The following is a 27,164-nucleotide window of genomic DNA, read 5'->3' on the forward strand; positions in this document are numbered from 1 at the left end:
ATATGCGAAAAACCCTATCCTCCTTATCCCAACTCTATCGTTAGAGCAAAACTACTCGAGTGGCGTTGGACGATCGCCTCCTCCCATGTCTCTCCTCATCTCTAATCTCCTGCCCGGGAGCGGTACGCTCGCCGCCCCGTGTTCTCACCTCCCCAGGACCCCTCCTTCCTCGACTTCCCTCGCCTTCCTTTCTCCTTGCAGCACTCGGCGGAGCTCCCACGTCGCACGCGCGAGGAAGGGCCTCTCTTCCCGCAGCCGCCGACCCGACAACCGAGGCAAGAAGGGTTCGGTCACCACCACCAAAGAGGTCGAGGAGGAGGAGGCGGCTTTCGGGTATGGCGCTTCTTCGGTCGATGGAGTCGAGGGAGGAGGAGGTGACATGAGCTTCATGTCAACGACGCCGATGCCGGAGATCCCCGGGGACGAGCGCGACTTCTGGGAGGGTCCCCAGTGGAACGCTTTCGGATTCTTCATCCAGTACCAGTGGGCTTTCGGCATCGTTTTCGCTGTGAGATTCCATCTCCTCTGTTTAGAAATTTTTGTGGTTGTTTGTCAAAATTGGATCCTTCTGTTTTCTTGAGGTCACTTGAATGATTTTGATAAAACTGACGTCGTTATTAAAAAAATAACTTCCGGTATTATTTCCTTACTTTGGTTTTAGTAGTTCTAAGATGTTTCTTTTAATTCTATGCCCACTTCATGCTTCTTCCTCTGTTTGGTTAAGCTGGGGTGACTGCTAAGAATCTGCAGTTTTTGACTTGTTCATTGTTCCAATTTGCTATATAAATAAGGGTGAAAATTTTAATACTGAATGAGGATTACATTAGATTGTGTTGTTCCTAGAGAAGGATGTGTCATTTACTGTTGGAAAGACAAGGATATGGTTTGTAAGCTCGGAAATCTACTTCTGCTTCTTGAAATGCAATTAATGGTTCAATGTTCCTATTGCTGGAACTTATTTGAGGTGAAGTGGTAGCAGCTTAGTTTGAGGTTAGCTCGGTAGCATATATTTGCTTAAGGGAGAAATTGATAGGTTGGACCATTGGAGATGAAAGATTCTTGATATTGGATCGTGGGTGAAAAATTGCTTTGACATGGATCCAAGAGTCAGATTCAAACTTCCTCAAGTCTTTAATTTGTTTCAACATGGTAGGGCGGAAAATTTTAGAAGATAGTATTTCGAGTGGTATGGCCCTAAATATTTATCTGCAATCAAAGGTTTCAGCACTACAGTGCATTGACATGGGTTCAGGATGCTAATATTCACCTTTTGCCCTAACAAAACCCTTTATCATTTTACTACTTTACTGATGTTGTTTTTGTTATGAAGTTTGTATTAGTTATGGAATGATAAACATATTGTTGTTTTCTTCGTTTCTCTTCTTTTGCTGTTAAGCTCTTGGTCAACAGGTTTTATTGTTTAAGTTTTGACTATTCAAAGCTGGTGAAACATTAAGGGGTATAGTTTTGTCAAGTTTTACTGCTCTTACTATGTCCTGAATTTTTTGAAAGTATCCTGCTTTAGTTCCAAAGTTTTGAGTTAGATCTTTACTGAAAGAATCAGAAGTAATACAGCATCATACCATACTGTTCACTTTTTACTGGATATAGTTCAACTAATTGAGGCTATTTCTTGACAGCTAATTGCTTGCGGTATTGCTGTTTCTACGTATAATGAAGGAGCAACAGATTTCAGAGAAACTCCTGCATTTAAGGAATCGATCGGGTCACAAGAGTTGTTAGAAGAACCAGAGGCATCCAACTCTGATGTGTTTGAGGGCAATCCAACTGAAGTGGCACCAAGTCTGGAGTAGCCTACTATGGAGACTGACTCTTCTCTTGGATTCTAAGGTTGTATAATACATGATGCAACTCCAATTCCATAAAGGTTTGCCAACAGTAGTGAGTAATCGGGAAATCATGTAGTAGGCTATTCCATTTTACTCTTTTTGGTGTCATCATAATGTAGCTACTCATGTATGTTAAACGATAAAGGCTAAATTTGTTATTTACTCATCTTAAGTCAATTGATTTTATGCCATACAGCATTCTGTCTTCTAATTACTGTGGCACGTTCTAGCATTTTGTTAAGTGTTCCAGAAATTGGATTACTTTTGAATATTCTTTTACTCTTGTGCTGCTGAGGGCTCTCTTGGCTCTCTGCTCCCTTCTTGTCTGGTCTATAAGCGAGAGCTACAAATTCTTAGACTATAAAATATAAAAATTATCTTTCTCTAGTAATTTAAAATTTTAAGAGTAGTTCGATTACTTAACATGGTGTTAGAATAAAATGTTATGCGTTCAAATACCTGTTATATTTGATTAAAACTCTACCCAAGTAAGTCATCCTTAGATAGATGTCGATTACTGTCCATACGGACCATACCTTTTCTTGTTCTCTTCCTCAAGCATAATGCGTACCTGGAAGAAGAGTGAAAAAGGAACTACGATTGGTTGCCTTCCCACCATTTGAATGCTGGCGCAGAAACCATCTTTCTCCCTCCTAGAGGGAGTTTCTCCCTTGCCGCGCCGGCAAGGCTTTTCTCTCTCTGCGCTTGCCCTAGTCTAGGGTTGGCGCAAAGACTCTTTCCCTCCCTCCTAGCAGGGTCTTCTCTCTTGCCACCGTCGGCGAGGCTTTCCTCTCCCCTCCCCTAGCCATGGGCTAGGGGAGGAGAGCACTTTTCTTTCTCATTTCCCTTCTTTCTTCTTCTCTCCCCCTAAAAGTCTGATGTTCCTCCTCCCTCTCGAAGATGCCGTCCGCCATCCACCATTTGCCTGGCAATTCCACTATAGCTAATGTCGACGTCCATCTCGCCACTGTCCTTTCCTTGGCTATCTGTGACTCTGTCGTCTGCGCCGAGCGCCGGGGGCCATAGATCTTGCCTCGGTGTGCTCCTCTATCCTCTGTGATGCCGATGTCATCGGTTGCTATCGACTACCATGGATGTCGCCTCCCATGGTTTCAGCCCTTAACCGCAGTCGCCCTTGCCTAATCGCCGCCACCTCACCTTGCTTTTTTGCTTTGTCGCCATCGTCCTGTGCTTTGAGAAATTAGTTTATCAATTTTGTGGATGCATTTGGCAGAGTTATCACTCTCATCCTCTCGCTATTTTCTTACTTTTGCTATTTCGTTCTCGGTGTTGTTCTTGGTTTCACATGTTACTCAAATAAAGTCATCATGTGATTTTGTTATGATCGCTGGATTTCATCACTGATGAGCCTAGAATCCTACCTGAGTTTGCTCCTTTTTAAATGTTCAATCTTTCAAAACTCGTGCCATTATATTTATAGTACAGTTGGCTAAGCGGGAGACTTGTTTCTAGAACATTGCTCTATATCTTTTTTTCTTATTATACTTAAGTACTTATTCTTGATACTTGATACTTCGTGTTTATTGTAGTTCAGTCTATATACAGTCATTCTTAGGGTTTTTATCATATTTTTCTTGTTTTTGTATCGAATTGTAATCGTTTGATTGAACTAATGAAATGAATCGGTCCACCGACTTTTCTTCCAAAAAAAAAATCATTGGGGTGGATGCTGTATAGTATCTGACTAGAATGTTGGGGTCGCGTCCAATGCTTGATATAACGAATAAAATTTCCACATTATGAATTAATATTTGCAATCTCTTTTCTTACAAAATATTTATGCTTAATCACATCCATTATTCCTCGGGCATTATAACAGAGCCAGTTGCGTAATATGCATCATCTAGCATAACTAGGAAGGTTAAGAGATCTATGTACGTATTTGCTGCTAAACTCCTCTTCGGGTTCTCATGGACATTGCTTTTCTCGCTACATTAAGGTGCTCTTTGTGCAACTTGTCCATGGAATCCAGGTGAGAACTCTCTGCTCTTGCTTCAGCGTTATCTCGGCTTCCAGGTCCCAAACCAACAGTACCAATCTCTCTATTGATTGGAACTTTGCCGTCATCTTTGCTTCTTTGGTAGGGTGGATGAAGGTAAGAGAAATGTTGTTTAACAGCAACGGCGTTTGTTTCCTTTGGAGAAATCTCAGTTGAATCCGAGCTTGAAGAAGATGAAGATCTCTGCAGTTGTGTCCCAAACTTCTCTGTGAGTGCTTTCCGAAGGAAGCCTTTGTCCTTCACATAGATACCTTCTTCTGCCTCTGGCTTATAATTTTGGACATGGTGGGTCTTCTCAAAGCTCTCACTTTGATCTCTTTTCCATCCCTCAGTTTTGCTTCTCCTTAGACTCTGATCACCTGAGCCCTTCCCTTGGGATTCCGACCGCGAGAGCTCCACGGCGACCCTCGCTGCGGCTGCGGCGTAAGCGGCCGACTCAAACGCCGCCTGTGCTGCAGTTGCCACGTCTTTGTATTCATCCAAACCCAAGTTTGATAGTTTCTCGTTTACATCTGGTGATGTGCTCTGTTCTACCTTGCGCTGGTTCTTCTGCATGGATGTTGGTAAAAGTTTGAAGCCATGCAAAATTGTGTAACAAGTTAGATAGTTTGATCACCATACTGACCTCTAAAATCTCAGGGGAAGATTCATCGCATTCCAATTTGATTCCTTTCTCAGTAGCAATTTCCTTTGTCACCTTCTGCTTGCTTTCCAGGCTTGGCTCTCTAGTAGACAGCTTCTGCATCACCTGCAGTGCATCCATAAACACCCATATCAGTAGCTATGATGAGAGTAAACAAAACATAGGAGACTCTCAGAAGATGGAATCAGACTCTACGTTTGGATTCACCCCACACTCGTTGCGCAATTCAACGGCGGAGGCGACGAAATCCTTCCCAAACTTGGACGCGAAGACGGCCCGAGCTTCATGCAGCTCAGGCAGGTCGCCGCATCTCGACGCCGCAAATACGAGGCTCGAGATCGCCTCTCGGAGCTCCTCCGGGCACACTCTGTACGATTCCAGCAAGATGAATGATTCTATAAGAAGAACATATAGAGGGGGAGACAAAAAGAAGAAGAAAAGAACCGCTGTTACATTGATGAGCATCACTAAATCTCAGATACCCACTTTTGGTTTTCCATAATGACGACTCTCTCAGTTAGAAGACTGCAGTAGTTCTCTAACATCACAAACAAATCCAGCATGTCCTGCTCCTTGATCACTTGCTCTGCCTGATGCAATCCATCAATGAACACAACCATTAGAAAGACTGAATTATAAACCAACCATGTGCACCTGGGTTAGTTAGTAGTCACTGACACGAAGTAAGGCGCGGTCGAGGTGTCCGAGGTGAAGGAGCTGCGCGACGTCGCATCGGGCCTGCGAGCACCGGGCTTGCCGGTGGTTACGGAGGACGGCGAGGCGGGAGACGGTGAGGTTGAGAAGAATCTTTATCTTGGAGCTCTTCTTTGATGACCTTCCTAATAGAAAGTCGAGCTTCCTCCCCATCTTCTCCCCTCTCCAATGGCCACTGCTTTGTTTTGGCTGCTTGTTTTGGAGAGTTCAGAGTATCAAATTATTGACGAGATGACGTGAATGATTGGGTCTTCCAGTGGGTTGGATGTTGTTGGAATATGATAGACTTAGTAACAAAGGATTGATTGATTGAGTAGGCAATAGGAATTGCTCTCCATATGGCTGAGTGGTTCTTCTCAGCAAAGCAGTGGATATTTCAATATGCAATCAAGCACAATAATAATATTTGAGTACCATTTCATTCTCAGTTTGATGTATTCTAAATATCCTGGATTCAGAAAGTTTAGAGGACCAACCTCCTACCATTCTTGCAACTACTGGTAACTGGGCAAGTGGCCAAAACCACCACTGGCACTCAGATGTGACCTCGATCGTTTGCATATTTTTCTACGGAGTTTTTATTAGATTGGAAGACTAAGTTTGCTGGAGGTGTCATCTATCAATTTGTTGAAACTTTTGGCATGATTATGGCATTCAAATGAATTTTCTTTTCATGTAGGCCACGAATTGAAAATAGCGGAGGGCTAAGCGTGCAGCTAATCGGATGATAAAAGGTAAGGTTAATTTGTATTAATTACTTAGGCTTTGGCTTGGCCCAGGGGCAATACAAAGTTTGAGGTTACGTTTTAACCATCAAAGATTCAAAATATAGAATTGAGACCCACGTAGACTTACTTTTCTTTTTGGTTTTTAATGTAAACAGCTACTAAAAACTTTCAAAATATCATAATTATTTGTTATATTCTTTAAGTTACCATTTTTATCATTAAAATTGTCGATTTTTTCAGAGTTAGTTTTGAACAAAATATTTGTAGTAAATTATTTTTGGAGTTAACAAATATATATATATATATATATATATATTAATAAAATATTCTTCTTAAGAAAGTTTAGAGCGTCAAATTTTTATCAATATTTTTTGTTTTACGTAATTTTTTTTTGTCTTGTACTATAATATCAGGTTAAGTTTTGGATATCTTTTACACTATTTAAAATAATTTACATAAGTGCTAAGTTCGATTTCAATCATAATATGTTAAATTAATGTAAGAGTGATTATAATATTTTAAAAGTTTTTAGTGGCAATTATATAAAAATTTCTACTTGTTTAACCTCTTTATTTCCTGCAGGGCCAGTAACGGATTTGGGCTTTAAGGTGGGGCTTTCTTGAAAGATGGAATATATGGGCCTCTCTATTGGGCTTGGGTCGGATCATTAGTTTTAATGGGCTAATTATTATATTTGTCTTAAGATTTAATTAATAGGAAAATCAAATGTTGACTTTATGAACTCGAACCCTAACCAAGCGGATGATCGAATCGGGTAAATTTTGGTTTCATCCATTTCTCTCGTCGTCAAAATTGAGATCATTAATCATACCATAATAGGGTTTTCTGTACTTCTCTCTCTCTCCCTCTCTCTCTCTCTCTCTCCGCAATGGGGTACATCGAAGAGGCCAGAGAAAACCATGTCAAGAAGAAGGTGGAGGAAGGTAAAAAAAGCTCCAATCTTTTTCTCTTTAACCATGTCAAGATGCTCCCTTGACGGTGTTTGTTCGGTTCTTGCACTAGGGATCATTTGTTAGATGTGGTAAGAATTTAGGGATAATTTGTCGGCGAACTTGAGGAATTTTAGCCAAGATGGTTCTTTTTCGGCCTACCAAGAAGCAATCACATCGTGCTGATGTGGATGCTTTAGGCATGCCTTCTATTGTAGAGCTGCAGCATTGGCTTGAGTGGTGTTCCGTTATTATGTGAATCACTATAATAGTTTAGATTTTATATTGGTAAGGTTAATGGAGTAGATGATAAGCGTTGAATCTGTTATTTTACTTGAGATCAAACTAAATTTTGTAGTAGAGTAGCAATTTGAGTTTTCTTTTTCTTTTTCTAGCTTTACGCAGCAAAATGAAGCAAAAGGCATTCAAAGAATGTGACTATTACTCTGCAAAGTATGCTGAATGTGCTGCAGGAAGAACTATATCTGTAGTATGGAGTTGTCGTAAACAAGCAAAGGAGTTGAATGAATGCCTTCACCAGTAGTAAGTTCATTTCCAGCATCATATGTTTCCCTTCAGTTAAATCTGGATAATGCATCTTAGTCATTCTGCTATCAGCATTCTCTGCCATCTTCATTTGTGTGCCGTGAATAACAACTTACTCTAACAATGCTGAGGATTCTGAACTTTATCTACATGCTAGACAGTCTTATGGCTTTACTTTGCTGCGAGATATCCTCTATTACATTGGTCCGGATCTTCCCTTATACAAGTTCTTCCAGACCTCTTAAGTTTTGTGGTTTCAGCTTTTAGACAAGTTTTGATCGAACACCAATCAAGTCCGCATCTTTTGGGCCAAAATTAACTTTTAAGTTATATTTCTCATGGTTTGAAGTTTCATTTGAAACTGAAATGTTTTGCATTTCAGTCCTGTCCGATCAGAAACTGCACCCTGAAATTAGCATCGAACCAAAACAACTGTCATAACAATTTTTTTAAAAGTATGTTTTAAATTCAAAGATAAATTTGGCTTGAATCCAACTTGTTCCTAACTCAATATCAGCCTCATTGCTTAAAAGTTATTGGATCTTATAATGCATTGAAGAAAAAGAACAGACTATTTATCAAAAGAGGTCCAAAACTGACACAACAAAATTAGAACCAAAACCTACCAAAACATTTCATTTTTTAACCAAGCCGAAACCGCAACTTCGAACTACGATAGTTCTAATGATTGTGATTATTTATGAGTGTTAGCTTGCCGCCCTTCTTTCAGCCAAATTGACTTTAAATGACAGAAGTTTTACTGCTTAGAAATGATGTAATACATATGATGCAAATTCATATCTTACAAGGGAGCAAAAGAAGTTTCAGTACAGGAATATCTACAAAATGTTTTACCAGGACTTGCCTTTGTCTTAGATGATTGTGCAATGCATATGAATTTTAGATGTAATGAATAGTAAGCTAGTTGTCTCCTTTAAATTTATAGACACGTTCTCTCATGGACAAGTGCCAGCAGACGTGATGTTAATGACCTTACAATCTAAGAATTCTACTTATTGAGGAACTGTAAATTGCCCAATTTGTCTAGAATCTCTAGGAACTTCTAATTTGATATTTTTTCCCCTCTTTTCGGTACATATGCTTGCTCTGTAGGTTCAAACCAATAGTACCAGGGAATGAAATCATTAAAAATATACTTCATGACCAGGACCCAAAACTTAGTTGCATAAGAAGGAACATGGAAGTCTTCTTAGGTATTGTTTCTTTATATCTGAGAATATTATTATATGAAGTTGATAAATATGTTAGTGTTTCCATCATTATTTATCATTTGATTAACTTGGAAACGTGAACTACTCCTGCTGGTTTATGCATAAATCAACTACTCAGTTATAATCAAGAAAGGCATCTGTCTAGATATTAACTTTGCCCTTTATCCTTGGCAGTACCAATGACAGTGTCTTGGAAGAAATGAAGAAAAATTACATGCTTGAGCAAGAAAGCAAGGAGAGAAACAAGATATAAGCTCTTCTTACAATTCTACGAGGATTTTAAGCCAAATATTGATTCTATTCTCTGTTTCTCACCACTGGGTTGCAGATCACGTATTAGCTTATTTCCTGATGCCAAGCTTATGATCTTCATTGAACATTCCTTATGTGGGACTTGCTCTTTCTATGGTATCCTGCAAGTTTAGAGCTTGATGATGAGGCTGACAAAGAAGTTAAATTGTGTTTAGGATGTCAGAATTTAGACAAGAACCTTTGCAGCTGCTAGCTTGATATCCATTTTCCTCAAGGTTTATGTTATCTTTGCTATAACATGTTATGATTGTCATTACCTTTTCACTTGTTTGTGGATGTGAACTAATAAAGAAATGCAGCTGCAAGCCAAATTTTGATTTATTATGGCTCCAGGCAAACTGCTGTTTTTTTTATGTTTCTATGCCCTTCTGGTTTGTTAAATTAGAGAGAAGAATACCAGGACCTCATATCCTAGAGACAGCAATAATTGGGCATTTAGAATGTCGAAAGTATCATCTAAATTTCAGTCTCAGATAGTTGGCTTTTGTTCATAGTCCATACAACTGAGTGATCTTCCAAATGGACATGTCTTATTCAGAGCTTCTACCATTCAAATTCATTATTTCAACATCTCAGTTACATGCACTCTCTTATTAGAGACAATTTGAGTTCCCTGATGAACCTAAGAAGTCCACACAAGTGGAGAGATAGGACCACTTTTTCCTCTATTTCCTAGGGTTCCACTCGGCCACTATGGGTGCATGGTGTTGGTCCATTTGATTAAAACAATTGACAAAGGGATAGTAACACTTGGCTAACACGAGATTCTCATGACTCACATGAAGGATTGGTCAATTATACTAGTATGTAGATTCATCTCTTCTATTTTGTTCTGCAGAAAAATGTCACTTTACTCGTAGTGTTTGTAATGAAAATTTTGTTTGGAGTATATATAACACCTCGTCAAAATCCGCTATCAGACAAAAGGCTGTCGATCAAAGATATTGATGCACAAAATGTCTGCTCTCAAGATCTTATCTTTCATCACCATTCCAGAATCAATAACAATAAAAAGAGCAGAGCTATTCAGAGAACTGTCAGGATATTAGAGCATCTCGTCATCAAATCAATTATAGAATGTAATAGATTCCAAGCAATCTTGTGAGATTTCAGAGAATTCTGAAAAGATCACACAAGATCATATTATTACAATCTTGCTAGAAGATCTTTTCTTTTCCTACTTCCTATATGAAACCTTATGGTTGACAAAATACTAATTATTTTTTCTCTCTGCGTTGAAAGTTTTATCAGTCAATTTTCAGAAAGAGGTGGAAATTGGTGCACAATAGAGAGAGAGAGAGAGAGAGAGAGAGAGAGAGAGAGAGAGAGAGAGATTAAAGTCAAAATCAGCATGTATCCTGTCTTCCAGTTGTTTGTCACGATATATAGGCGTGCATACGTGAGAGCCTGAGAAGAGACAGAATCTTTTCAAGCCAAGATTCGTGTTATCACTTGAGAAGAGATGAGAACAGTGGTCGTGATTCCTTCAACATGCTTCCGAGTAACAGAATATGTACCACTGGGTCGCCATTAATCTTTATTCCTTCTCATTTCTGACACTGAATTCTGAGGCATTACAATTTGCCAAAAGGGAGAAGGAGAGATGGAGACGGAGATAAGAGATAGAGATGGTGTCAACTAATCAGAAGTAGTTTTAAACAAGTATCACCAACTAAAACTTTTCCTTTTATATATATATTAAACTTGTATTGACAAAAGGTGAGAAGAAATTTTTTAAAAGAATAGAAAAGAATTAGCAGAAGAAAGAAGACCTCTCCATCTTAAGTGGAGTCATGTGCATCTCAATCACATAAAGCCACTTTCAGATTAACAAAACTTATATGAAATGTAATGGAACCTGCAATTATTCCTTTGTAACTATAGAAGGGTGTTTGCTTCACAATCTAAACCTGGAACCCATCAGAGTTTCCACTAATGCTTCCGACAAGAGCAGTGTCAAGTAGTACTTAATGATAATTTGGCTTTTAAGGACTTACAAAGTTACAAGTGCCTTATTAGGTAAGCTAAGTTTGCTTGTGGCAATCTTCATCCACTTTTTAAAAAGAAACAAAAATGAGGGCATGTTAGCCAATGTAGTGGAAGAGATGATGGAATCCTGCCTGCCTTTGTGCCATCATACCCAACCCCATCAGTAAAGAATCAAAGATGTCTTGGCCTTTAACCTTCTTGATGGTTCTCACTCTTTGGAAAAGAGATTATTGATTTCCAATTCTTTCTTTCCTTTATAGTTGGGTTTGGCCTGGGGCGAGTCCTTATTGATACAGTTCTTTAGACCTAATTTGATGGATATAAACTCTCTCTCTCTCTCTCTCTCTCTCTCTCTATATATATATATATATATATATATATATATATATATATATATATATATATATCTAGTCTAGTAGTACTAACATATCAAATTTCTATCACATTTGAGAATATATATATATATATATCATAATTGTAGTAAAGATCTAATTATATTGAGATTCTGGCACTTTGCCCTGAGTCTGTCTTTTCTGCTCCTTTTGCTTAACTTCAACCTCTCTACTACTACTTAGCTTAATGAGAAACCAAACTAGATCCTTCTAGATATGTAACTACATAAGAACCATGCTTATGCTTTTTATTTACATTAATAAGACATCCATGCCAATGACTTGGAATACAATATCCAAGTTGTAGAAGCATATTATCCTTCAAGGTTAAAAAAGGATTGCTTGAAATTGGCATTCAGAAAATCACATATCTAAAAATGTCTTCGCTCCAACAATATAGAAGTATAATTGTCATGTACACAAGAATAAGAAGGAACAGAAGCAAACTTGAACTAATTGCAACTACAATTACAGATTTAACAGGACTCGTGTATCATGAGGGTGTGTATTTAGACTGTACAATAACAGCATGTGAGACATGCATACTAAAAGCTCATAAATCTCAACTGTATCGTTGAATTTTCAATTGCCACCAACCACCAATATCCTATCCACCGGAGAGAAAAAAAAAATGAAGATATACATGGCCAATCCAAGAATAGAGGCATGTGATTTCTCTTTTTCTTGTTGCAACACCAAAGCCATACACACTGCTTTGTATTGGTCACAACTGGACTCTTCTAATAGCACACCAACTTGAAAGGCAATGGAGAACAGGGCATGTACACACTGAGCCAATAGGAATTTCAAGTCTTCAACACTTAGTAGTTGCCTAATGGATCCAACTTTAGCTGCTCATTGGAACCCCCACCCATTCCGGGAATCTGCCACTTGATCCAATTGTTGAGAACACTGCCTAATGTGTGTGTCTCCATAATCTTGGCTAAGAGAAAGTTAGGGAGACGTCAACGCCAGTTTGGTAATTAGCCTACTAACATAAGCAAAGCAAGAAGCACTTTTCCTGCACTTTGTTAGGCTGGAGAGCCTGAATTTCTACTTAAGAAGGCGCAGTCATTTGGGAAAAGCACCACTCCCCCTAACTCCCACCCACCCCCACTTGCTGCTATTGATACATGACTAGGCCTTCATAACTTTTTTTTTTCTTAAGTGTAGACTTGGCCGCAACATGTGGAAGAATCATACACACCCACTTGTCAAAGACTTGTAGGATAGCCACCTTTTTGCACTTCAACATCCATGCCTTGGAATAAAACCTCATGATATAAGAAGGGAAACCTTGTTGTAAGTGTTGTGCCGAAAGCTTAAGAGAAGTACCACCTGAATACTTGTGTTGGAGACATTTGTATGAGGAGAGCAAGGATGGGTGCCCTTCATGTAGGTGACTCAAGGCTCAACTACCACGCAGGGAAGAGCCATGGACCTGTGGTCGAAGAGATTGAAGGGCTCATTAGATTCTACAAGGATGGCCATGTCGACCGCCTACCTGCAATACCAGACGTGCCATGTGCATGGGCTCTGGATGCAGATATTGCATGTAGGGATGAGGTCATTGACCACTCGACGGGTGTTTGGGCTCGGATCTACATGCCAAAACTCCAAGGAAAGCTTCCTCTGCTTATATACTTCCATGGCGGGGGCTTCTGCGTTGCCTCCGCTGCATGGAGCTGTTACCATAAGTTCTTGATTCGCTTGGCCTTGCTAGCCAAGTGCATCATTGTTTCTGTGAACTATCGTCTTGCTCCCGAGAACCGCCTTCCTGCAGCATACAACGATGGCCTCACGGTACTGAGATGGTTGAGGCAACAAGCCAGCTGCAGCCACTCTGATGGTCATGCCTGGTGGCGAAACCATTCGAACTTCTCCCGAGTGTTTCTTGGCGGTGACAGTGCAGGTGCAACAATAGCATTTAATGTTGCCACACAAGTTGGACTACTTGGAGCAACCGAGCCTCAGGTCCTCAAGCCAGTCTGCCTGCGAGGAGTAATTCTAATACAGCCTTTCTTTGGCGCTGAGTCACGAACTTCATCTGAGAAATACCTGGCACAGTCATCCAGATCGGCACTTACTCTAGCGACATCAGATTGCTATTGGAGGATGGCGCTACCCACGGGCTCTAACCGCGACCACCCATGGTGCAACCCTATGGCAAAAGCCTCCCCCAAGCTTGAGGATCTCAGACTTCCTCCTGTGTTTGTCTGCATCTCAGAGATGGATATACTCCGAGATAGAAACTTGGAGTTCTGCAAGGCCATGAAGAGAGCAGGGAAGAGTGTGGAGCAAGCTACATATGCAGGAGTTGGCCATGCCTTCCAAATTCTCCATAACTATCACTTGTCTCAAGCCCGGACACATGAGATGTTAACACATATAAATGTGTTCATTACTAATAGGTAAAAGAAAAATAAAAGGTAGGTTCCTCTGTAGCTTAGAGTCCTTGTAGTAAGAGACAGGTTCAATACAGGAGTATTTGAAAAGGTTGTGTTCAAATAGCCGAAAGTTAGAGATGTAAAAGTTATCCTGAAACAATCCAAATGTAATAATGCAAACTACCATGATAGAAATGCTAACAAAACTTTCAGCCCATTCACTTGCAAAGAACTTGAGAACTTTCTACAATTAACTAGTAAATCCTAGTAGTGAGCTATTTAGTATATACAATGACTATATTCCTCCCACAGACATTAGCCATTTAGCCTTGAGCATCAATATACTCAATGACAGGAAAGTTATGATTTGCCTTGTCTGTTCTTTAAACAAACTAATATACCATAGAGGAGACCAAAAGATTGATTAGTAGCTTAACATTTTATTTTAAGTTCTCCACTTCTAAGTTTGAAAGATAGTATTCTCATTCTATTGCTGAAAACTAAACTGGTCAATGAACAACAAACTATGTACTAAAGATTTCCATTCCCTTCCTCCTAAATCGTTTAGATTTGATTACTCCAACATCTACAGAATTTCTTTAATGCTTATATGAGAACGCCCATCAATATGATGATGACAATATATGCCAAACATAAAAATTGCTTTTTAAGATTTCTTTGCCAAGAATCTCAATCTAGCTTGCGGAGATCTTTTCTGGCCCGCCAAAACATTCAGAGTACCTCTCTTCTCATGGAATCAAATTTTCTCCAATTGTATATGACAAACATTGTAATCAGATCTCTAACACTTTATTCTCAGTTGATGATATTCTCGTGCCTTTATTTGATGATGACAATTTGCATATATCAACATCATGCTTATTTGACATGAATTTAGTCTTGTCTTTACTATATAGTCAACAACTACTTGCTCAAATACTTTGATCTTTTCATCAGTGCCTTCTAGATACATCTTTATTTCACTTGACCAACTAGTAGCGATGGAAACTTTGAAATCCATTTAATGCATTAAAACATACTCCATTGTCTCTACATTAAGAACATATAAAAAAAATACAGTATGCAAAACAAAGATGTCTAAATAAATCAAGAGGAATATATCAATTCATGCAATAACCAAAAAATTATGATCTTAAAAGCGGTTCAGATAGACAAGGTAAAGAAATAGTGATATAACATACTCCTTCATGACCTGAAGTACTACCAAGTGGAGCAAGACTGTGATTTTCTTCGACACATCAAAGATGTTCATAATATTGTTAGAAGTCAGATAGTTGTCTACAATCAACTTAATTTATCTGGCCGACCAATCATTAAAGTAACTGAACAAGTACAATTGCAGTAGTATGTTCCTTGAGGGAATTATACAATATGGCTTTTTGAGGGAAATGCAGTGTGTAGAACAACATCAATTAGGGAAGACTCATCAAAACAAGAATATCTGCGGAGTTGATTTTAGAAGTGATGCAGCTAAAGGTAAAGGAGTTAACAAACATAGTAGTATAATATTGTTTATCCTAAATGAGGACTGCTTAACACCTTCACCATTAGAATTTCCATTTTGATGCATCTCAAATGAGCAGGCAGGTCTGATGAACCCCACCAAAAATTAAATAACTATATAGATAGAAAAAAAGTGCATCCACTTTCATCAAAGGTAAGGTGAGCGACCAATGAAGCACGGAGGGAGAGGTGTTCGTGTCCGACACGTGTCAGAGTTTCCGAAAACCTAAAACCCCGTCATTTTCTCACCTTCACTGTTGAGCAATGAAATCGTTCAATCGAAGTCATAAAACCCTCGAGTTGTTGAGCAAGCGCGACGGCCGACGGAGCGAGCGCGGCGAGCTAAGCACGGCAAGGACGCATGTTCTTCTCTCTCTCTGTATCTTCCTCCCTCCCTCTCTCCCTGCCCTCCCAGTCTTTGTCTCTCTCTCCTTGTATCTTTCTCCCTCCCTCCCTCCCTCCCTCTCATTCTCTGTCTCTCCCTCCCTCTCTCTCATTCTCTGTCTCTTCCTCCCTCTCTCTCTCTCTCTCTCTCTCTCTCTCTCTCTCTCTCTCATTCTCTCTCTCGTTGTCTCTCTCTCTCTTTGTCTCTTCCTCCCTCATTATCTCTCTCTCTGTCTCCATCTCTTCCTCCCTCTCTTTCTCTCTCTCTCTCTCGCTGTCTCTCTCTGTCTCATTCTCTCTCTCTGTCTCACTCTCTCTCTGTTAAATTATTTTAATATATGTTAGTTATTTTAATCTTTGTTATTAAATTGTTAAATGATATTAAAGCTTCTCTAATCTCTATCTGTTAAATTGGATGTATCAATAATATATACATATATATTTATTTTTTTATTTCACCGTGTCCTATGTCGTGTCTGTGTCCTATATTTTCAAAATTTGTCGTATCGTCGTGTCTGTGTCCCGTGTCCGTGCTTCATAGTGAGCGACTTATAACAACCACCATTTTGAGGAAGGAATCAGAGTGGTAACTTACAAGATGCTGACAACATCTTGTCAGAGATTCCTTTGAATAATACAAATGCAAAATGATGACAATAGCTCACGGAGCAAGAAATATAGTTGGATTGGCAGAGAACCCTAAAATATTGGATGGCAAAATGACAGATAGGCATCTCAGACCATGACCAGAACTCCTTTTACACTGTAAAGGGTTGAGTGTAAAAACAAGTGAAACCAAAGAAGATGCCTTTGCCAATGGAAGAGGCAGTCTTTTCTTCTGTTCACTGAAACAGTTCTCAAGCAAATATAGTTGATTCCATCATCTAAAGTGAACATGACCTCACATACTTTTGAAGCTTCTCTAATATTTAAACACTATATTGATTTCAGAATCGCAGGTAAGGAGAACTATACCACATGGAAAGGAACTTACTTTTATAGGTTGATGACACAAAAAGATTCTCCTAAAAAATCAGCATATTTTGTAAATCCATTGGATACCCTTCTAGTAGAACTATCTAGCAACTAACTTATGTATTTGGATATTAAGTACTTCTTTGAAATGTTAACAAATATCTTATATAAAATTTACGGAAGCCTTTCCGGCAAACAACAGGGATTAATGCACCTTTAAACAAAAAGAAATTCAAAATAGTAAGGTACTTAAAAATGAAGTAATGAAGATATAGATATTAACAAAAGACCTGTCAGTTAAGCCGGTCAAACCATTAATTCCTAGTAAAGGTAGAACTGGTGTAAACTGCTGAACTGCTGACAGTGTTATCTATATTTTAATCATTGTGATGTCAATATCATGGTAGCAGCACCCAATCCAAATTGACCTCTATCAGGTGAACCAAATAGTAAGCAACAGTCTGAAGTTAAAGAAATGGAACCTAAACCATTGAAGGTTGAAATAATTGTTGCAGACTTCCTATCGAAAGTTAATTCTTCACTAAAAATATTAGAGGATTGTTTCTCACTTTCTTTCTCCATGGAAGTAATTTTATTCCTGAAATTCTTGCATCTCCCTGCAGATAGTATCCTTGCAAACTTGAACATTTAATAAAGCTCAATATCATCCATTGGGTTGCTGTTCCAGTTTTTGCAGCTCAACATGGTCTTTGGAACCACTAGCTTAACCTAATCAATTTAGCTAGTCCACAACCCTGTCAAAGCTTTCCCAATGCTGGAAAGCAAATCTGGACACTTTCAGAAAATTGAAGACAGTGCAGTGAATGAAACCTGAGCATTTTCACAACTATGTGTCCTCTCTCTTTCCATAGTTTAGTAACTAGGAGTGCTTGGATCTTACAGAACCATCAAGAATATATATTCCCCTATTCTAAGCCGACAGAATTCTCTTTGATTATAATTTTCTCTATGCATTAATCCACTGTTTTAGGCAGATTCAGGAGATTAACACGTAACAGTATGTGGCTGCACAGCGAGAATTCCAAAGTCCTTATACAGGTCCAACATCTGGTGTGTAGCTTGCAAATGAGTAAATCAGAACAGAGAGGATTTGTACTTACAAATCAAAGGGTATAGTGAGGTTTTAACAAGCTATTTAATTGACTGGTAAACAGAAATGAAGCAAGAAAAAGGCAGCTTATTGTGTTCATTCCTCCTACTGAGAGCTCCAATAAGTTGAGGGATGAAATCTCAGTCACCCTAACATTGTGAAACAACGCTTACCAAGAAGGAATAAAGAAGGATGCAAAGAATAGAGGGTCTTAGATTGATTGGATTAATTCACGGACCCAAGAAAACAAAGAATCCCTAACACAGCATGTCAGAAGTGGATGGGCCACATCCAAAACCTCTTCATACCAATCAAGAGATCCTAATCTGTAATTCTTCCTTCTAGTCATCACAACAAACAATGTAGCAAAGAAGCAATCCTCATGGCATCAGATCAAGATCATAACATGAAGTAGCAAAAGAAACCTAACCCGTCGCGATTACACCTTCCCCTCCACATCAAGTAGTGGAAGAAACTGGACGGAGAAGAAGTACTAAATCCCTCGGTTTTCCTCGATTCCATTATTCATCAGAAACGACCGCGAAATCCCTAAACCCAGATGGAGAGAAAGAGAAGTCGGCGAAAATACGGAAGCGGAGACGGAGACGGAGACGGAGACGGAGATCGTTACTGAAGTCGGCAGGTGCTACTTTTGATGACGTGACACAAATTTACATCTCCAATAAACTAATTTACCACTATTATCTCATTATAATCTCATTGTAAGCTGGTAAAGATATGACCGTTACCTTTTTGTTCAAGGCCATTAAATTCCCCTATAATTTATGCCGATCGAGCATAACGTAAAATTAGAATACATTAATCTCTCAATGGATTCAATAACTAAGACCATTAAATATCCCATTAAGAGATCAATGCCAAGCATAACGTCGACAAGCCTCTAATAAGTCTTTCTCTGTCTTCCATCTTAGCTACACTATAAATCATCGTGCATCGATCCTTTCTCTTGGGCACGGCATGCATGGATACTCACACTTACGTAGAGGATGATGATAAATTCTACATGGACATGGAAAGGAAGCTCATGCTTCTCATAACCGATGACGACGACGACGACTCTTTCAAATCCACGTATCATGTCTCAACTACTTCACGCACCAAGGTATTGGTATTTTTGTTAAAGTTTTCCTACAGATCTATTAGAAACTTATGATGTCCTGTCTCTGATTAATTGCAGCTGGACTACTTCTCTATCCTCCACAAAGCTTGCCGTTGCCGTTGCCGTTCCCGTTCCAGACCACCGAAGCCGCGATCGCCGATCAATGAGCAGCAAATGGTGGTACGCACGTATAATTAAGATGCAAATTAAAGCAGCATTAAATCAATATATATATATATATATATATAATATTTATATATATATAGAAGCTTGTGATGTTGTTAAATAAATCTTCGTAGATCTGGCTGTCAAGGGATCAGAGAAGTGGAACAGGAGTGTTTATTCCCCAATCTTGCTCTTCTTCAAACAGACCTGGAAAAACTAATTTTAAGAGAGGGATGTACTAGTTACTAGTGAATTTTGTAATTTTCTTGGAACTGTATCTAAATATGTTGTCATAATACTTACAAACTCGACCCCACTAACGATAGAGATTGGAGATGAGACGACAAGTGATACTTCAATGCGATCCCCTATTGCTACCACATACATTGCAGAACATGGCGTCCTTTTCAAGTTTTAATACATCATGTCGGTGGGTGCAATCCTTCCCAATTGCCTGCATTTAAGAGGACGGATGGATCTTTCACCTAATTGAACTGCATCATCTCTTGCCAACTGATGGATTGCTGAGATGCAAGGGAAAAAGAAAAGTTCGAAAGCGGTTCATTTAGACTTCCAAAGTGAAAGAAGTTAGCCTGCAGCAAGTGCAGAGTCTGCAGACCTATGACGAGAGAGCAGAGACATGACAGAGAGTCTATCTGAAACAAAGAACAAGCCAAGAAACTAACACATGCTTAGATTCCTTCGTTCCTTTCTGGATTTCTATACATTGATTATGGTGTCACTACTCACGGATGCATGATAAAAAAAAACGAAGAGACAAAACGAATTAAGGAAAGAAATAAGAGAATAAAATATCTAATGTTGTTTTAGATTTATCTTTTTGCAAATAAATATATAAGATTGTGTATTAATTAATATCCAGAGAGCATCCGTTTTCTTTTTTAAAGAAAAAAGAAAACTCATTGTATATGGACCCAGATGCCCTCACTCGGAATCCCTCCGTTAACAATAAAAACCGTATAATATCCGGACGGCGCTAAGACAGTAGAAGCCGGCGCGACCGCGGATATCTCGTATCCGCCGCCTGCGACCGCCGCCGCCTTCCCGGTTTCCAAAATTAGTAACCTCTGGTTCATGGAGAAGGAATGTGTGGAAAACGCTGGCGCCGTCATTGTCACCGATACGCTATCAGCAAGCGTCTCGACGTTAAACTGCAGTGTGAATTGCTTCCCATAATTCAACTCGGTCGTACCCGCCGCCGATGGGGTAATCGCGGGGCGCGACGCAGAGTTTGCGGCGGATAAGTACTCCGGCGAGAAAGCCTCGAGGCTGAGCTCCGTCGGGAACTCGACGTTGGAGAAGTTGTAGTAGATGTGCGGGTTGCTCCCCCCGACGAGCACCCGGCCGTCCCGGAGCAACACCGCGCTCGAGTGGTAGAGCCGAGGAATCGTTGTTCCCGTCTCAAGCTTGAATCTTTCCCCGATGGGTCCGTCGGGGCGGTAAACGACCGGCGTAAAAACCGGATTTTTCCCGAACTCCCACCCGGCCGTCCCGGCCGCCGCGCCGTTTATAATTAGCACGTCGCCGCCGGTCGGCAACAGGATCATGTCTCCCATCACCCGCGGCACCGGCATTGTCTCCATTGCCCAGGTCGGCGACTCGTCTGTGATCTTGAGCCTCCCGCACGTGCTCAATGCTTCAAGGAAGCTATTCTTTACCTTCGCTTGCGTGTAGGATCCGATCGGCGCACCGCCGCAGACGAGCACTTCGGCTTCGGTCGGCGATGGCTTCAACGGCAACAAAACCGACGAGCCGGAGCTCGGGTAGTTCCTCGGTTCCCCGCCGGGCATTGCCGGATACTCCCTCACGATTAGGTTCTTATTGTAGTCTAGTAAGATGGAGCGGTTGTTGGCGAAGATGAATAGGTTGCCGTCTATGTTGAGGTGGACGAAAGGGTAGAGGTTGTTCTCTTCCAAGTCTCTCGTCTTTTTCAGGAACGCCAGAGGAAACGTGGTGAGATCGGACGGGTTGGATTTGGGATAGAATTCGTAATTGAATTCCCGGCGTCCGCCGACGATGATGGCGCGGCCGTCGGGAAGGATTTGATTGGTGGCATACCACCGCCGCACCGCCAATCCTTTCGAGTTCTCCGACCAGTCGCAATCGGACTCCCCGCCGCAGGGGCGGAAAGTGCGGACGGCGCGCTCTCCGTCGTTGAACCCGCCGGTCTGGATCAGGGATCCGTCAGGGGCGACAATGCCGGAGGAGCACCATGAGTCCGTGAGGATGGTGAGCGGGCGGAAGGAGTTGCCCGTGACCGAGTACTCAACGGAGTGCGCCGTGCAGTCGATCGTGAGGGCAAGGTCGGCCGGGTCGTCGCGGCACTTGCCCGCCGGGAGGGAGAGGTTCGACTGACCGAAGTCGGTCCGGTCGAAAATTATTACATGATCAGTGTGGACCAGTTGCATGTGCATGGCGGATACGCCAATGCTACGCTGCAGAAGGTCCCACCGCCCGCCGCTACTGTCGTCCGCAACGGCGGTGGTAATCACAAGGAGGAAGGAGATGACAAGGACACGGTGGTTGCGGTAGCGGCGGCGGAGGGAATCATAATGAGCTAATGCTAACTTCATCTCGTAGGACAAATTTTGTACGTGTATTGTTCTATGTGTCAGGGAGCTTCGGGTTACCACGCTTTTATAATGTTTCGGACCATCAAATTTATTCCATATTTGAGAGATTACAATCTCTCTGTCAAATCGGTTAAAGGATTCTTTCCAGTTATTACTTTAACTAAGTACTTCAGGCTTTGGAGACGTCTGATCAAAAGATAATGAGAAAAGAAAAGAAAAGAAAAAGGGTTCGGTCTGGAGAAAGACAAAAAGAGAGACAGTAGACATGATACTGCTTTCGTTTACTGTGGGCGAAGCAATCGAATCGGTAATTAAATTGGTGTTAGATTTTAGTTTCAATGAATTTAGAAATATTTTTGGTAGGGACGGGAAAAGTACGAAAATGACCAACCAAGTTCCACCGCTGTCATGCAAATATAAATATATTAACGTCGAAGGTTGTGGGAAATTCCTACAGCCTGTTTGTAGAGAATCAGCACGCTAGTGATAAGGTTCACATGAGCTTGTTCCTATGCGGCTTTGGTTCCTTCCTTGTGCACTTAACGTCGCCGGTGGATATTAACTAAGGCTTGGGATAAAGCAGAGCTACAGTGTTGGATAACTTTATCTAATTACTTTTTCTAAGGCTAAATTAAAGATCAGAATTGGAGGCTTTCTCTTTGGCTCTTTTAGCAGTAACTTTGATCTTGGATCTCAATTCTCAAGCCCTGGGAAGGGAATGCTCTCCATTCCCACTCGTACGAGTTTCGCGACAAAATTGTTACCAAGTAATTAAAGATAGATCTTGACGAATATGTTCACGTTCTCGTCTGTCCTTTTCTTCACGGTCGTGAACCTTCACCCTTTTCATGTCAAGTTGAAAGAAAATCCCATGAACGCATATTTGTAACAGCATTACTTCTTGTTTATTTGCTAATCAATTTTATATCTTAACACTCAAGATATAGATTTAATTTAAATGGACGTAGTTGTATATTTTTAGATAAAAATAGCGATGCAAGATTTTAACCCGCAATCTCTAACTTTAATACCATGTTAGAAAATGATGATTTTATATTTTAACATGATTTCAATCCTGCCACCAAATATATATGTTATTTAAAATATCAAAATCTTTGTCTATTTAAATCAAGTAGATTTTTTAAGTCACTCAAAATTAAGGATAAGCATTAGAATATAAGATATAAAAATAATTACTCTCTAAGCTTTTAGAGTAGTTGATGAATTAACATTATATATAAATAAATTTTATCATTCTATAATATAATGTTAACTTATAAATTATTCTAAAAGTTTAAGCTATTAAGTAACAACTCTAGTATAAGTATCACCCAAAATGTCCATTTTGTTAGTTATTAATTACATTTTTTTTACTTAAAAGTACTATATGTCTATTAGATAAATCTATTTTAGATCTTCTTAAAGTTTTTTTTTTCTTTTTCAGAGAAGAAAAAATACTGGAGGGTAAGATTGAGATACCATTTGACAGTTTCTATTAGCACCGTCTAAGAGTGAAAGATATTAGATTGTTGAAATAGTCAAAGTATCACCGAAAAATAAATAAATAAATAACTAAATAGGGTTTATACGATTGGACTATCGTGCATTTGAACGATCTAAGTGTAATTAACTTTTTTTCCTTTTAAATTAAATTGATCAGGCACATCACATCCATGATGCTTAATTAGCTTGATCCTGTCCCCAAGAGATGTACACCAACCACGTTCATCAACCGCCATGCAACCCATTGCTATCAATGCAAGTGTTCGTTCCTGTGATTGCATCTCTTCACACTCAAGCAGTTTCCACCACGTTTCCTCGTTGAAGTAACTATCAATCTACTCCATAACATACTCCCTCGTCTCCTAACTCCAAGGTTCATCTCTTCTCAAACTCACCATGTACCCCTCCATGCAAGACGAGTGCCCTCCGCCGCCCTGCCCACCCCCTACGGCGCCACCGCCACCGCCACAGTCGACAATGGCCATCGAGGTTGGTCACTCTAATCTTTTCTATCCCCCACCTTGCCCTCCTGAGGCCGTCCAAGTCCGACCTCAGTTGCCGGCCCCCTGGACCACCGGACTCTTCGACTGCTGCGACGACGTCGGCAATTGTACGTCCCACTCCTATCTACCATTTACCGCAATGCTACAGTTTTAACGTGCTTGTAATTATGCTAGGCTGCGTGACATGCTTCTGCCCCTGTATCACCTTCGGCCAGATTGCGGAGATCGTTGACCATGGATCAATCAGTAAGACATCGTTAATCATTCGCTAAAACTTATATCACTTTTTTCTACCGACTAAAAATAAATTAAATATTTTTATCATTATCATGTCCGAAAGCATGTGGGGCGAGCGGTGCTATGTATGCGCTCATCCTCTGCGTGACGGGGTGCCACTGCCTCTACTCATGCTTCTACCGATCGAAGATGAGAGGGCAGTTCTTCTTGGAGGAGAGCCCTTGCGGAGACTGCGTCGTCCATTGCTGCTGTGAGTCGTGTGCGCTGTGCCAGGAGTACAGAGAGCTCAAGACCCGTGGCTTCGACCTGCACTTGGGTACGTAATATAAACTAATACATACATTATAGATATGCACTACTACGTATATTTGTCTTAATTTGTGTTTGTTTTTTTTTTATGTGGTTTTATTTGTTGTAGGGTGGCAAGGTAACTTGATGAAGCAGAGGATGATGTTGCCCCCCACTGTTGAACGAGGAATGAACCGCTAAATTGCGTCAGTTTGGTGTTGTGATTTATATTTGCTTTGTTGTTCTATTATTTGTGGGTAAGTTTGATGTTGTCATTTAACAATAGAAGTGCATTACTACTGTAATTCTCCTCATGAATTAATTTTTTGTTTCTCAATTGTCGATTTATATAATGAGGTTAAATCTTCTAGGTTGGTTGGTTACTTGGAAAAATAAATAAAAAGAATGAGTTTTTGACCAAACTACTGTGTAGTATAAATTATTTCGCAAACTCTATCACCATTAAAATTATGTCTTAAACTAGTACAACAGTGAAATCACTATCTTAATAACAATTTTTAGTAAATTAATTAATTTTTTTAATATATTGAAAATTATTATAAAAATTATTGTCTTAGAGAACACAATTTTTTTAACCATTGTTTCTATATAAAACTATTTATATATAAAAATTACTTACTTTTAGAAAAATAATTTATAAATTATTATATAAATTTTTTGAAATTAAATTAAAAAAATTTATAATCTTTATTTTGCGAGTACGAGCGAACTACATCTTTCTATCTTATAAATCTTTTTTATATCTTTACGGTAACATACTTTGTGACCAAAATGATAATCTAACACAAAGTTAGATAATCTAAACTTTTTCGTTATATTTTAACTTATTTAAAAACTAATTAAAAAATTACTGTGGGAGAAAGTGAGTACTAGTTTAAAAAATAATTTAAATGGTATTATATTTTAGAAAATACTTTTTACTGTAGTAAGGTAAAAAACTATGGTGACCAATTGATGACTATGGGGTAGTAGACTGGTCCAAATCATTGACGCTTGGAAGTTGGAATCTAGCATAAGTTGAGTTGGTTTAAATGATTGCCATCGCAGTCCAGATCCCATTAATGGCCTCCCAATCCACATCGAGCAAGTGTCCCTATTCTTTCCAATCCATGAATCATCATCACCCACTCTACCAAGCAACGACTTGATGCCTCTCAGAGTCTCAGTGCTGTCGCATTATCTGGCTATATATTCATAATATAGTACCCACATTGAAGTCTTGAAACAAACTCTCTGATCCAAAAATAATGGCCCTTATGGGTAGTTGGCAGTTTCATTTAGACCTTTGCTTTCAATCCGACAGGCTATAGTGTATGTAGGCACACCCTTTTCCCCTTTCCCCTTTCCCCTTTACCCTTTCCCAGCACCACTTGTATGCGTCCTTATAAGACCGACCCTTCTCTCCTGGGCTTTTCAACAAACACCTTGTGCTACTTGAACTGAGAGCTATGGCTCAGGGAAGCGGCAGTGCAAGGCAAGTGACTATTCTTGGTTTATCTCTTCTTCTCTGCCTCCTCCTACAAGCGGGGATCGCCGAGTCGGCGGTGTACGCCGTCGGAGACAGCGGTGGGTGGACCTTCAACACGGTTGCCTGGACCAACGGGAAGCGCTTTAGGGCCGGCGACGTGCTCGGTAAATGTTCGACCTTTTGTCTCCGAGAGCACTTAGCTCACTTGGATCTGTATGGGCTTGTTTAAATAGCTTGTGTTCTCGGTTTCCTTCAGTTTTCAAGTACAACCCGGGAGTCCACAATGTGGTTGCTGTTGACGCCGCTGGCTACAACGGCTGCAAGACGACGAGGGGCTCGAAGGTCTTCAAGTCCGGGAACGATCGCTTTACCCTAAGGAGGGGGAGGAACTACTTCATCTGCAACGTTGTCGGCCATTGCGAGGCGGGCATGAAGGTTGCGATCACTGCTGTGTGAGATAATGTTTGAGGCATTTAATCAAACAAAGTCATTGTCGTGCTTTATTATGTATGTGTGAACTAAGTAACGAATAAAGTTAGGAGTTGGGTTTAAAGTTTTGTTTCGTGGGTTTGAGAATGATATTAATCACCCTATTAAACAACATTAGCTATATATATTAGCTTTATGGCTGTTAGGTTATGGAATAATCTTATATAAGTTTATTCCAATTTGGTAAGATTTATTCGAATATAGTAATCAAATAACAACATATCTCAATATTAGTTTTATACATAACTTCCTCTCCTCTCTTCTTCCATCCAATATTTTTATTAGTATTTAATTATTATTTTACCCTTTGGAAAAATATTGTTTTAATTAATTCTTATTTCAATCATCTTCTTCCTCCCTCTCCTCTCTTCCCACCTAGTTCATCCACTATAAAAATTATATTAATTATTTACTAATATGTTTTTAAAAAATTTTAATTTTTATATCACACAAATATATTAATTTATTATTATACCACCATATTGGTTTTATAATTAAAAACTATATACCCTAAACTTGTAATAGTGTTCTTATATAAGTTTAAGAAAATAGTATAAGTAGTTAAACCGTGAATATCTAAAAGATGCAAATGACAATAAATGGAACAAAGATGTAATGATAATTATGATATTTTAGTAATTGTGAAATAAGAGTTAAAATAGTTTAGTGACAATCATAATACTTTAATTCTTTAAGGAATGTAATGATAATTATAATATTTTAGAAGCTTGTAGCGGGCAAATATGTGAAAAAAATTCTATATAAAAATATTGGAATAACTTGCATATATATTAAGTACAATGTTGGGAAAAAAAAGTACAATGAGAAAAGTTTTTGGATCTTGTCTTCTTAGAAAAGGAGAAGGGCCAAAAGCTGAATGCCATCTCGTGATCTCTTTGTAAAATAAGCACTCCAAGTCCTTTCTATGGGAATCGGATTGCCTGCTATTAATTAATGAATGCTAATCTAATAAGGTTGGATACTTGGATCCAAAATAATAACCCACGACATCGGGTGGC

General features: G+C 39.6%; 7 protein-coding genes across 7 annotated transcripts; 5 read left to right on the plus strand and 2 right to left on the minus strand.

Annotated features, from left to right (window-relative positions):
• Positions 1-30: 30 nt before the first annotated feature.
• LOC140787496 (uncharacterized) lies at positions 31-2,041 on the plus strand. Its single transcript, XM_073136440.1, has 2 exons — positions 31-508; positions 1,641-2,041. Exons 1-2 carry the CDS (start codon positions 86-88, stop codon positions 1,812-1,814), a joined length of 597 nt encoding a protein of 198 aa, XP_072992541.1. The 5' UTR covers positions 31-85; the 3' UTR covers positions 1,815-2,041.
• Positions 2,042-3,588: 1,547 nt separating this feature from the next.
• On the minus strand, positions 3,589-5,780 carry LOC140786510 (uncharacterized). Its single transcript, XM_073134992.1, has 5 exons — positions 5,192-5,780; positions 5,000-5,103; positions 4,709-4,880; positions 4,496-4,618; positions 3,589-4,419 (listed from the first exon to the last, which is right to left on the minus strand). The coding sequence occupies exons 1-5, from the start codon at positions 5,378-5,380 to the stop codon at positions 3,760-3,762; spliced, it is 1,248 nt and encodes a 415-aa protein (XP_072991093.1). The 5' UTR covers positions 5,381-5,780; the 3' UTR covers positions 3,589-3,759.
• A 136-nt stretch (positions 5,781-5,916) lies between these two features.
• LOC140786512 (uncharacterized) lies at positions 5,917-9,316 on the plus strand. Its single transcript, XM_073134993.1, has 4 exons — positions 5,917-5,961; positions 6,538-6,899; positions 7,301-7,448; positions 8,858-9,316. Exons 2-4 carry the CDS (start codon positions 6,845-6,847, stop codon positions 8,934-8,936), a joined length of 282 nt encoding a protein of 93 aa, XP_072991094.1. The 5' UTR covers positions 5,917-5,961; positions 6,538-6,844; the 3' UTR covers positions 8,937-9,316.
• Positions 9,317-12,619: 3,303 nt separating this feature from the next.
• On the plus strand, positions 12,620-13,978 carry LOC140786661 (probable carboxylesterase 17). The gene has a single exon (XM_073135262.1). It carries the CDS (start codon positions 12,742-12,744, stop codon positions 13,789-13,791), a length of 1,050 nt encoding a protein of 349 aa, XP_072991363.1. The 5' UTR covers positions 12,620-12,741; the 3' UTR covers positions 13,792-13,978.
• Positions 13,979-19,713: 5,735 nt separating this feature from the next.
• LOC140785759 (aldehyde oxidase GLOX-like) lies at positions 19,714-21,667 on the minus strand. The gene has a single exon (XM_073133741.1). It carries the CDS (start codon positions 21,634-21,636, stop codon positions 19,963-19,965), a length of 1,674 nt encoding a protein of 557 aa, XP_072989842.1. The 5' UTR covers positions 21,637-21,667; the 3' UTR covers positions 19,714-19,962.
• Positions 21,668-23,399: 1,732 nt separating this feature from the next.
• Positions 23,400-24,589, plus strand: LOC140787762 (protein PLANT CADMIUM RESISTANCE 7-like). The gene is made up of 4 exons (XM_073136856.1): positions 23,400-23,749; positions 23,817-23,888; positions 23,983-24,195; positions 24,298-24,589. Exons 1-4 carry the CDS (start codon positions 23,536-23,538, stop codon positions 24,366-24,368), a joined length of 570 nt encoding a protein of 189 aa, XP_072992957.1. The 5' UTR covers positions 23,400-23,535; the 3' UTR covers positions 24,369-24,589.
• Positions 24,590-25,409: 820 nt separating this feature from the next.
• Positions 25,410-26,209, plus strand: LOC140787763 (chemocyanin-like). Its single transcript, XM_073136857.1, has 2 exons — positions 25,410-25,820; positions 25,913-26,209. Exons 1-2 carry the CDS (start codon positions 25,637-25,639, stop codon positions 26,110-26,112), a joined length of 384 nt encoding a protein of 127 aa, XP_072992958.1. The 5' UTR covers positions 25,410-25,636; the 3' UTR covers positions 26,113-26,209.
• Positions 26,210-27,164: the final 955 nt, after the last annotated feature.

The sequence above is a fragment of the Typha latifolia genome, chromosome 4 (assembly GCF_019914945.1).
Source record: "Typha latifolia isolate L0001 chromosome 4, TyphaL0001v2, whole genome shotgun sequence".
In the NCBI taxonomy this organism is placed as follows: Eukaryota; Viridiplantae; Streptophyta; class Magnoliopsida; order Poales; family Typhaceae; genus Typha; species Typha latifolia.

Bases quoted from the DNA above. Each gene is read 5' to 3' on its own strand.
- LOC140787496 (XM_073136440.1), top strand. From the start codon at position 86: ATGTCTCTCCTCATCTCTAATCTCCTGCCCGGGAGCGGTACGCTCGCC. The intron at 509-1,640 runs GTGAGATTCCAT...ATTTCTTGACAG, and splicing joins CTTTCGGCATCGTTTTCGCT to CTAATTGCTTGCGGTATTGC.
- LOC140786510 (XM_073134992.1), bottom strand. From the start codon at position 5,380: ATGGGGAGGAAGCTCGACTTTCTATTAGGAAGGTCATCAAAGAAGAGC. The intron at 5,104-5,191 runs GTCAGTGACTAC...GGATTGCATCAG, and splicing joins TCGACCGCGCCTTACTTCGT to GCAGAGCAAGTGATCAAGGA. The intron at 4,619-4,708 runs GTAGAGTCTGAT...GATGCACTGCAG, and splicing joins AGTGTGGGGTGAATCCAAAC to GTGATGCAGAAGCTGTCTAC.
- LOC140786512 (XM_073134993.1), top strand. From the start codon at position 6,845: ATGGGGTACATCGAAGAGGCCAGAGAAAACCATGTCAAGAAGAAGGTG. The intron at 6,900-7,300 runs GTAAAAAAAGCT...TTCTTTTTCTAG, and splicing joins CAAGAAGAAGGTGGAGGAAG to CTTTACGCAGCAAAATGAAG. The intron at 7,449-8,857 runs GTAAGTTCATTT...TATCCTTGGCAG, and splicing joins AATGAATGCCTTCACCAGTA to TACCAATGACAGTGTCTTGG.
- LOC140786661 (XM_073135262.1), top strand. From the start codon at position 12,742: ATGAGGAGAGCAAGGATGGGTGCCCTTCATGTAGGTGACTCAAGGCTC.
- LOC140785759 (XM_073133741.1), bottom strand. From the start codon at position 21,636: ATGAAGTTAGCATTAGCTCATTATGATTCCCTCCGCCGCCGCTACCGC.
- LOC140787762 (XM_073136856.1), top strand. From the start codon at position 23,536: ATGTACCCCTCCATGCAAGACGAGTGCCCTCCGCCGCCCTGCCCACCC. The intron at 23,889-23,982 runs GTAAGACATCGT...CATGTCCGAAAG, and splicing joins CGTTGACCATGGATCAATCA to CATGTGGGGCGAGCGGTGCT. The intron at 24,196-24,297 runs GTACGTAATATA...TATTTGTTGTAG, and splicing joins TGGCTTCGACCTGCACTTGG to GGTGGCAAGGTAACTTGATG.
- LOC140787763 (XM_073136857.1), top strand. From the start codon at position 25,637: ATGGCTCAGGGAAGCGGCAGTGCAAGGCAAGTGACTATTCTTGGTTTA. The intron at 25,821-25,912 runs GTAAATGTTCGA...GGTTTCCTTCAG, and splicing joins TAGGGCCGGCGACGTGCTCG to TTTTCAAGTACAACCCGGGA.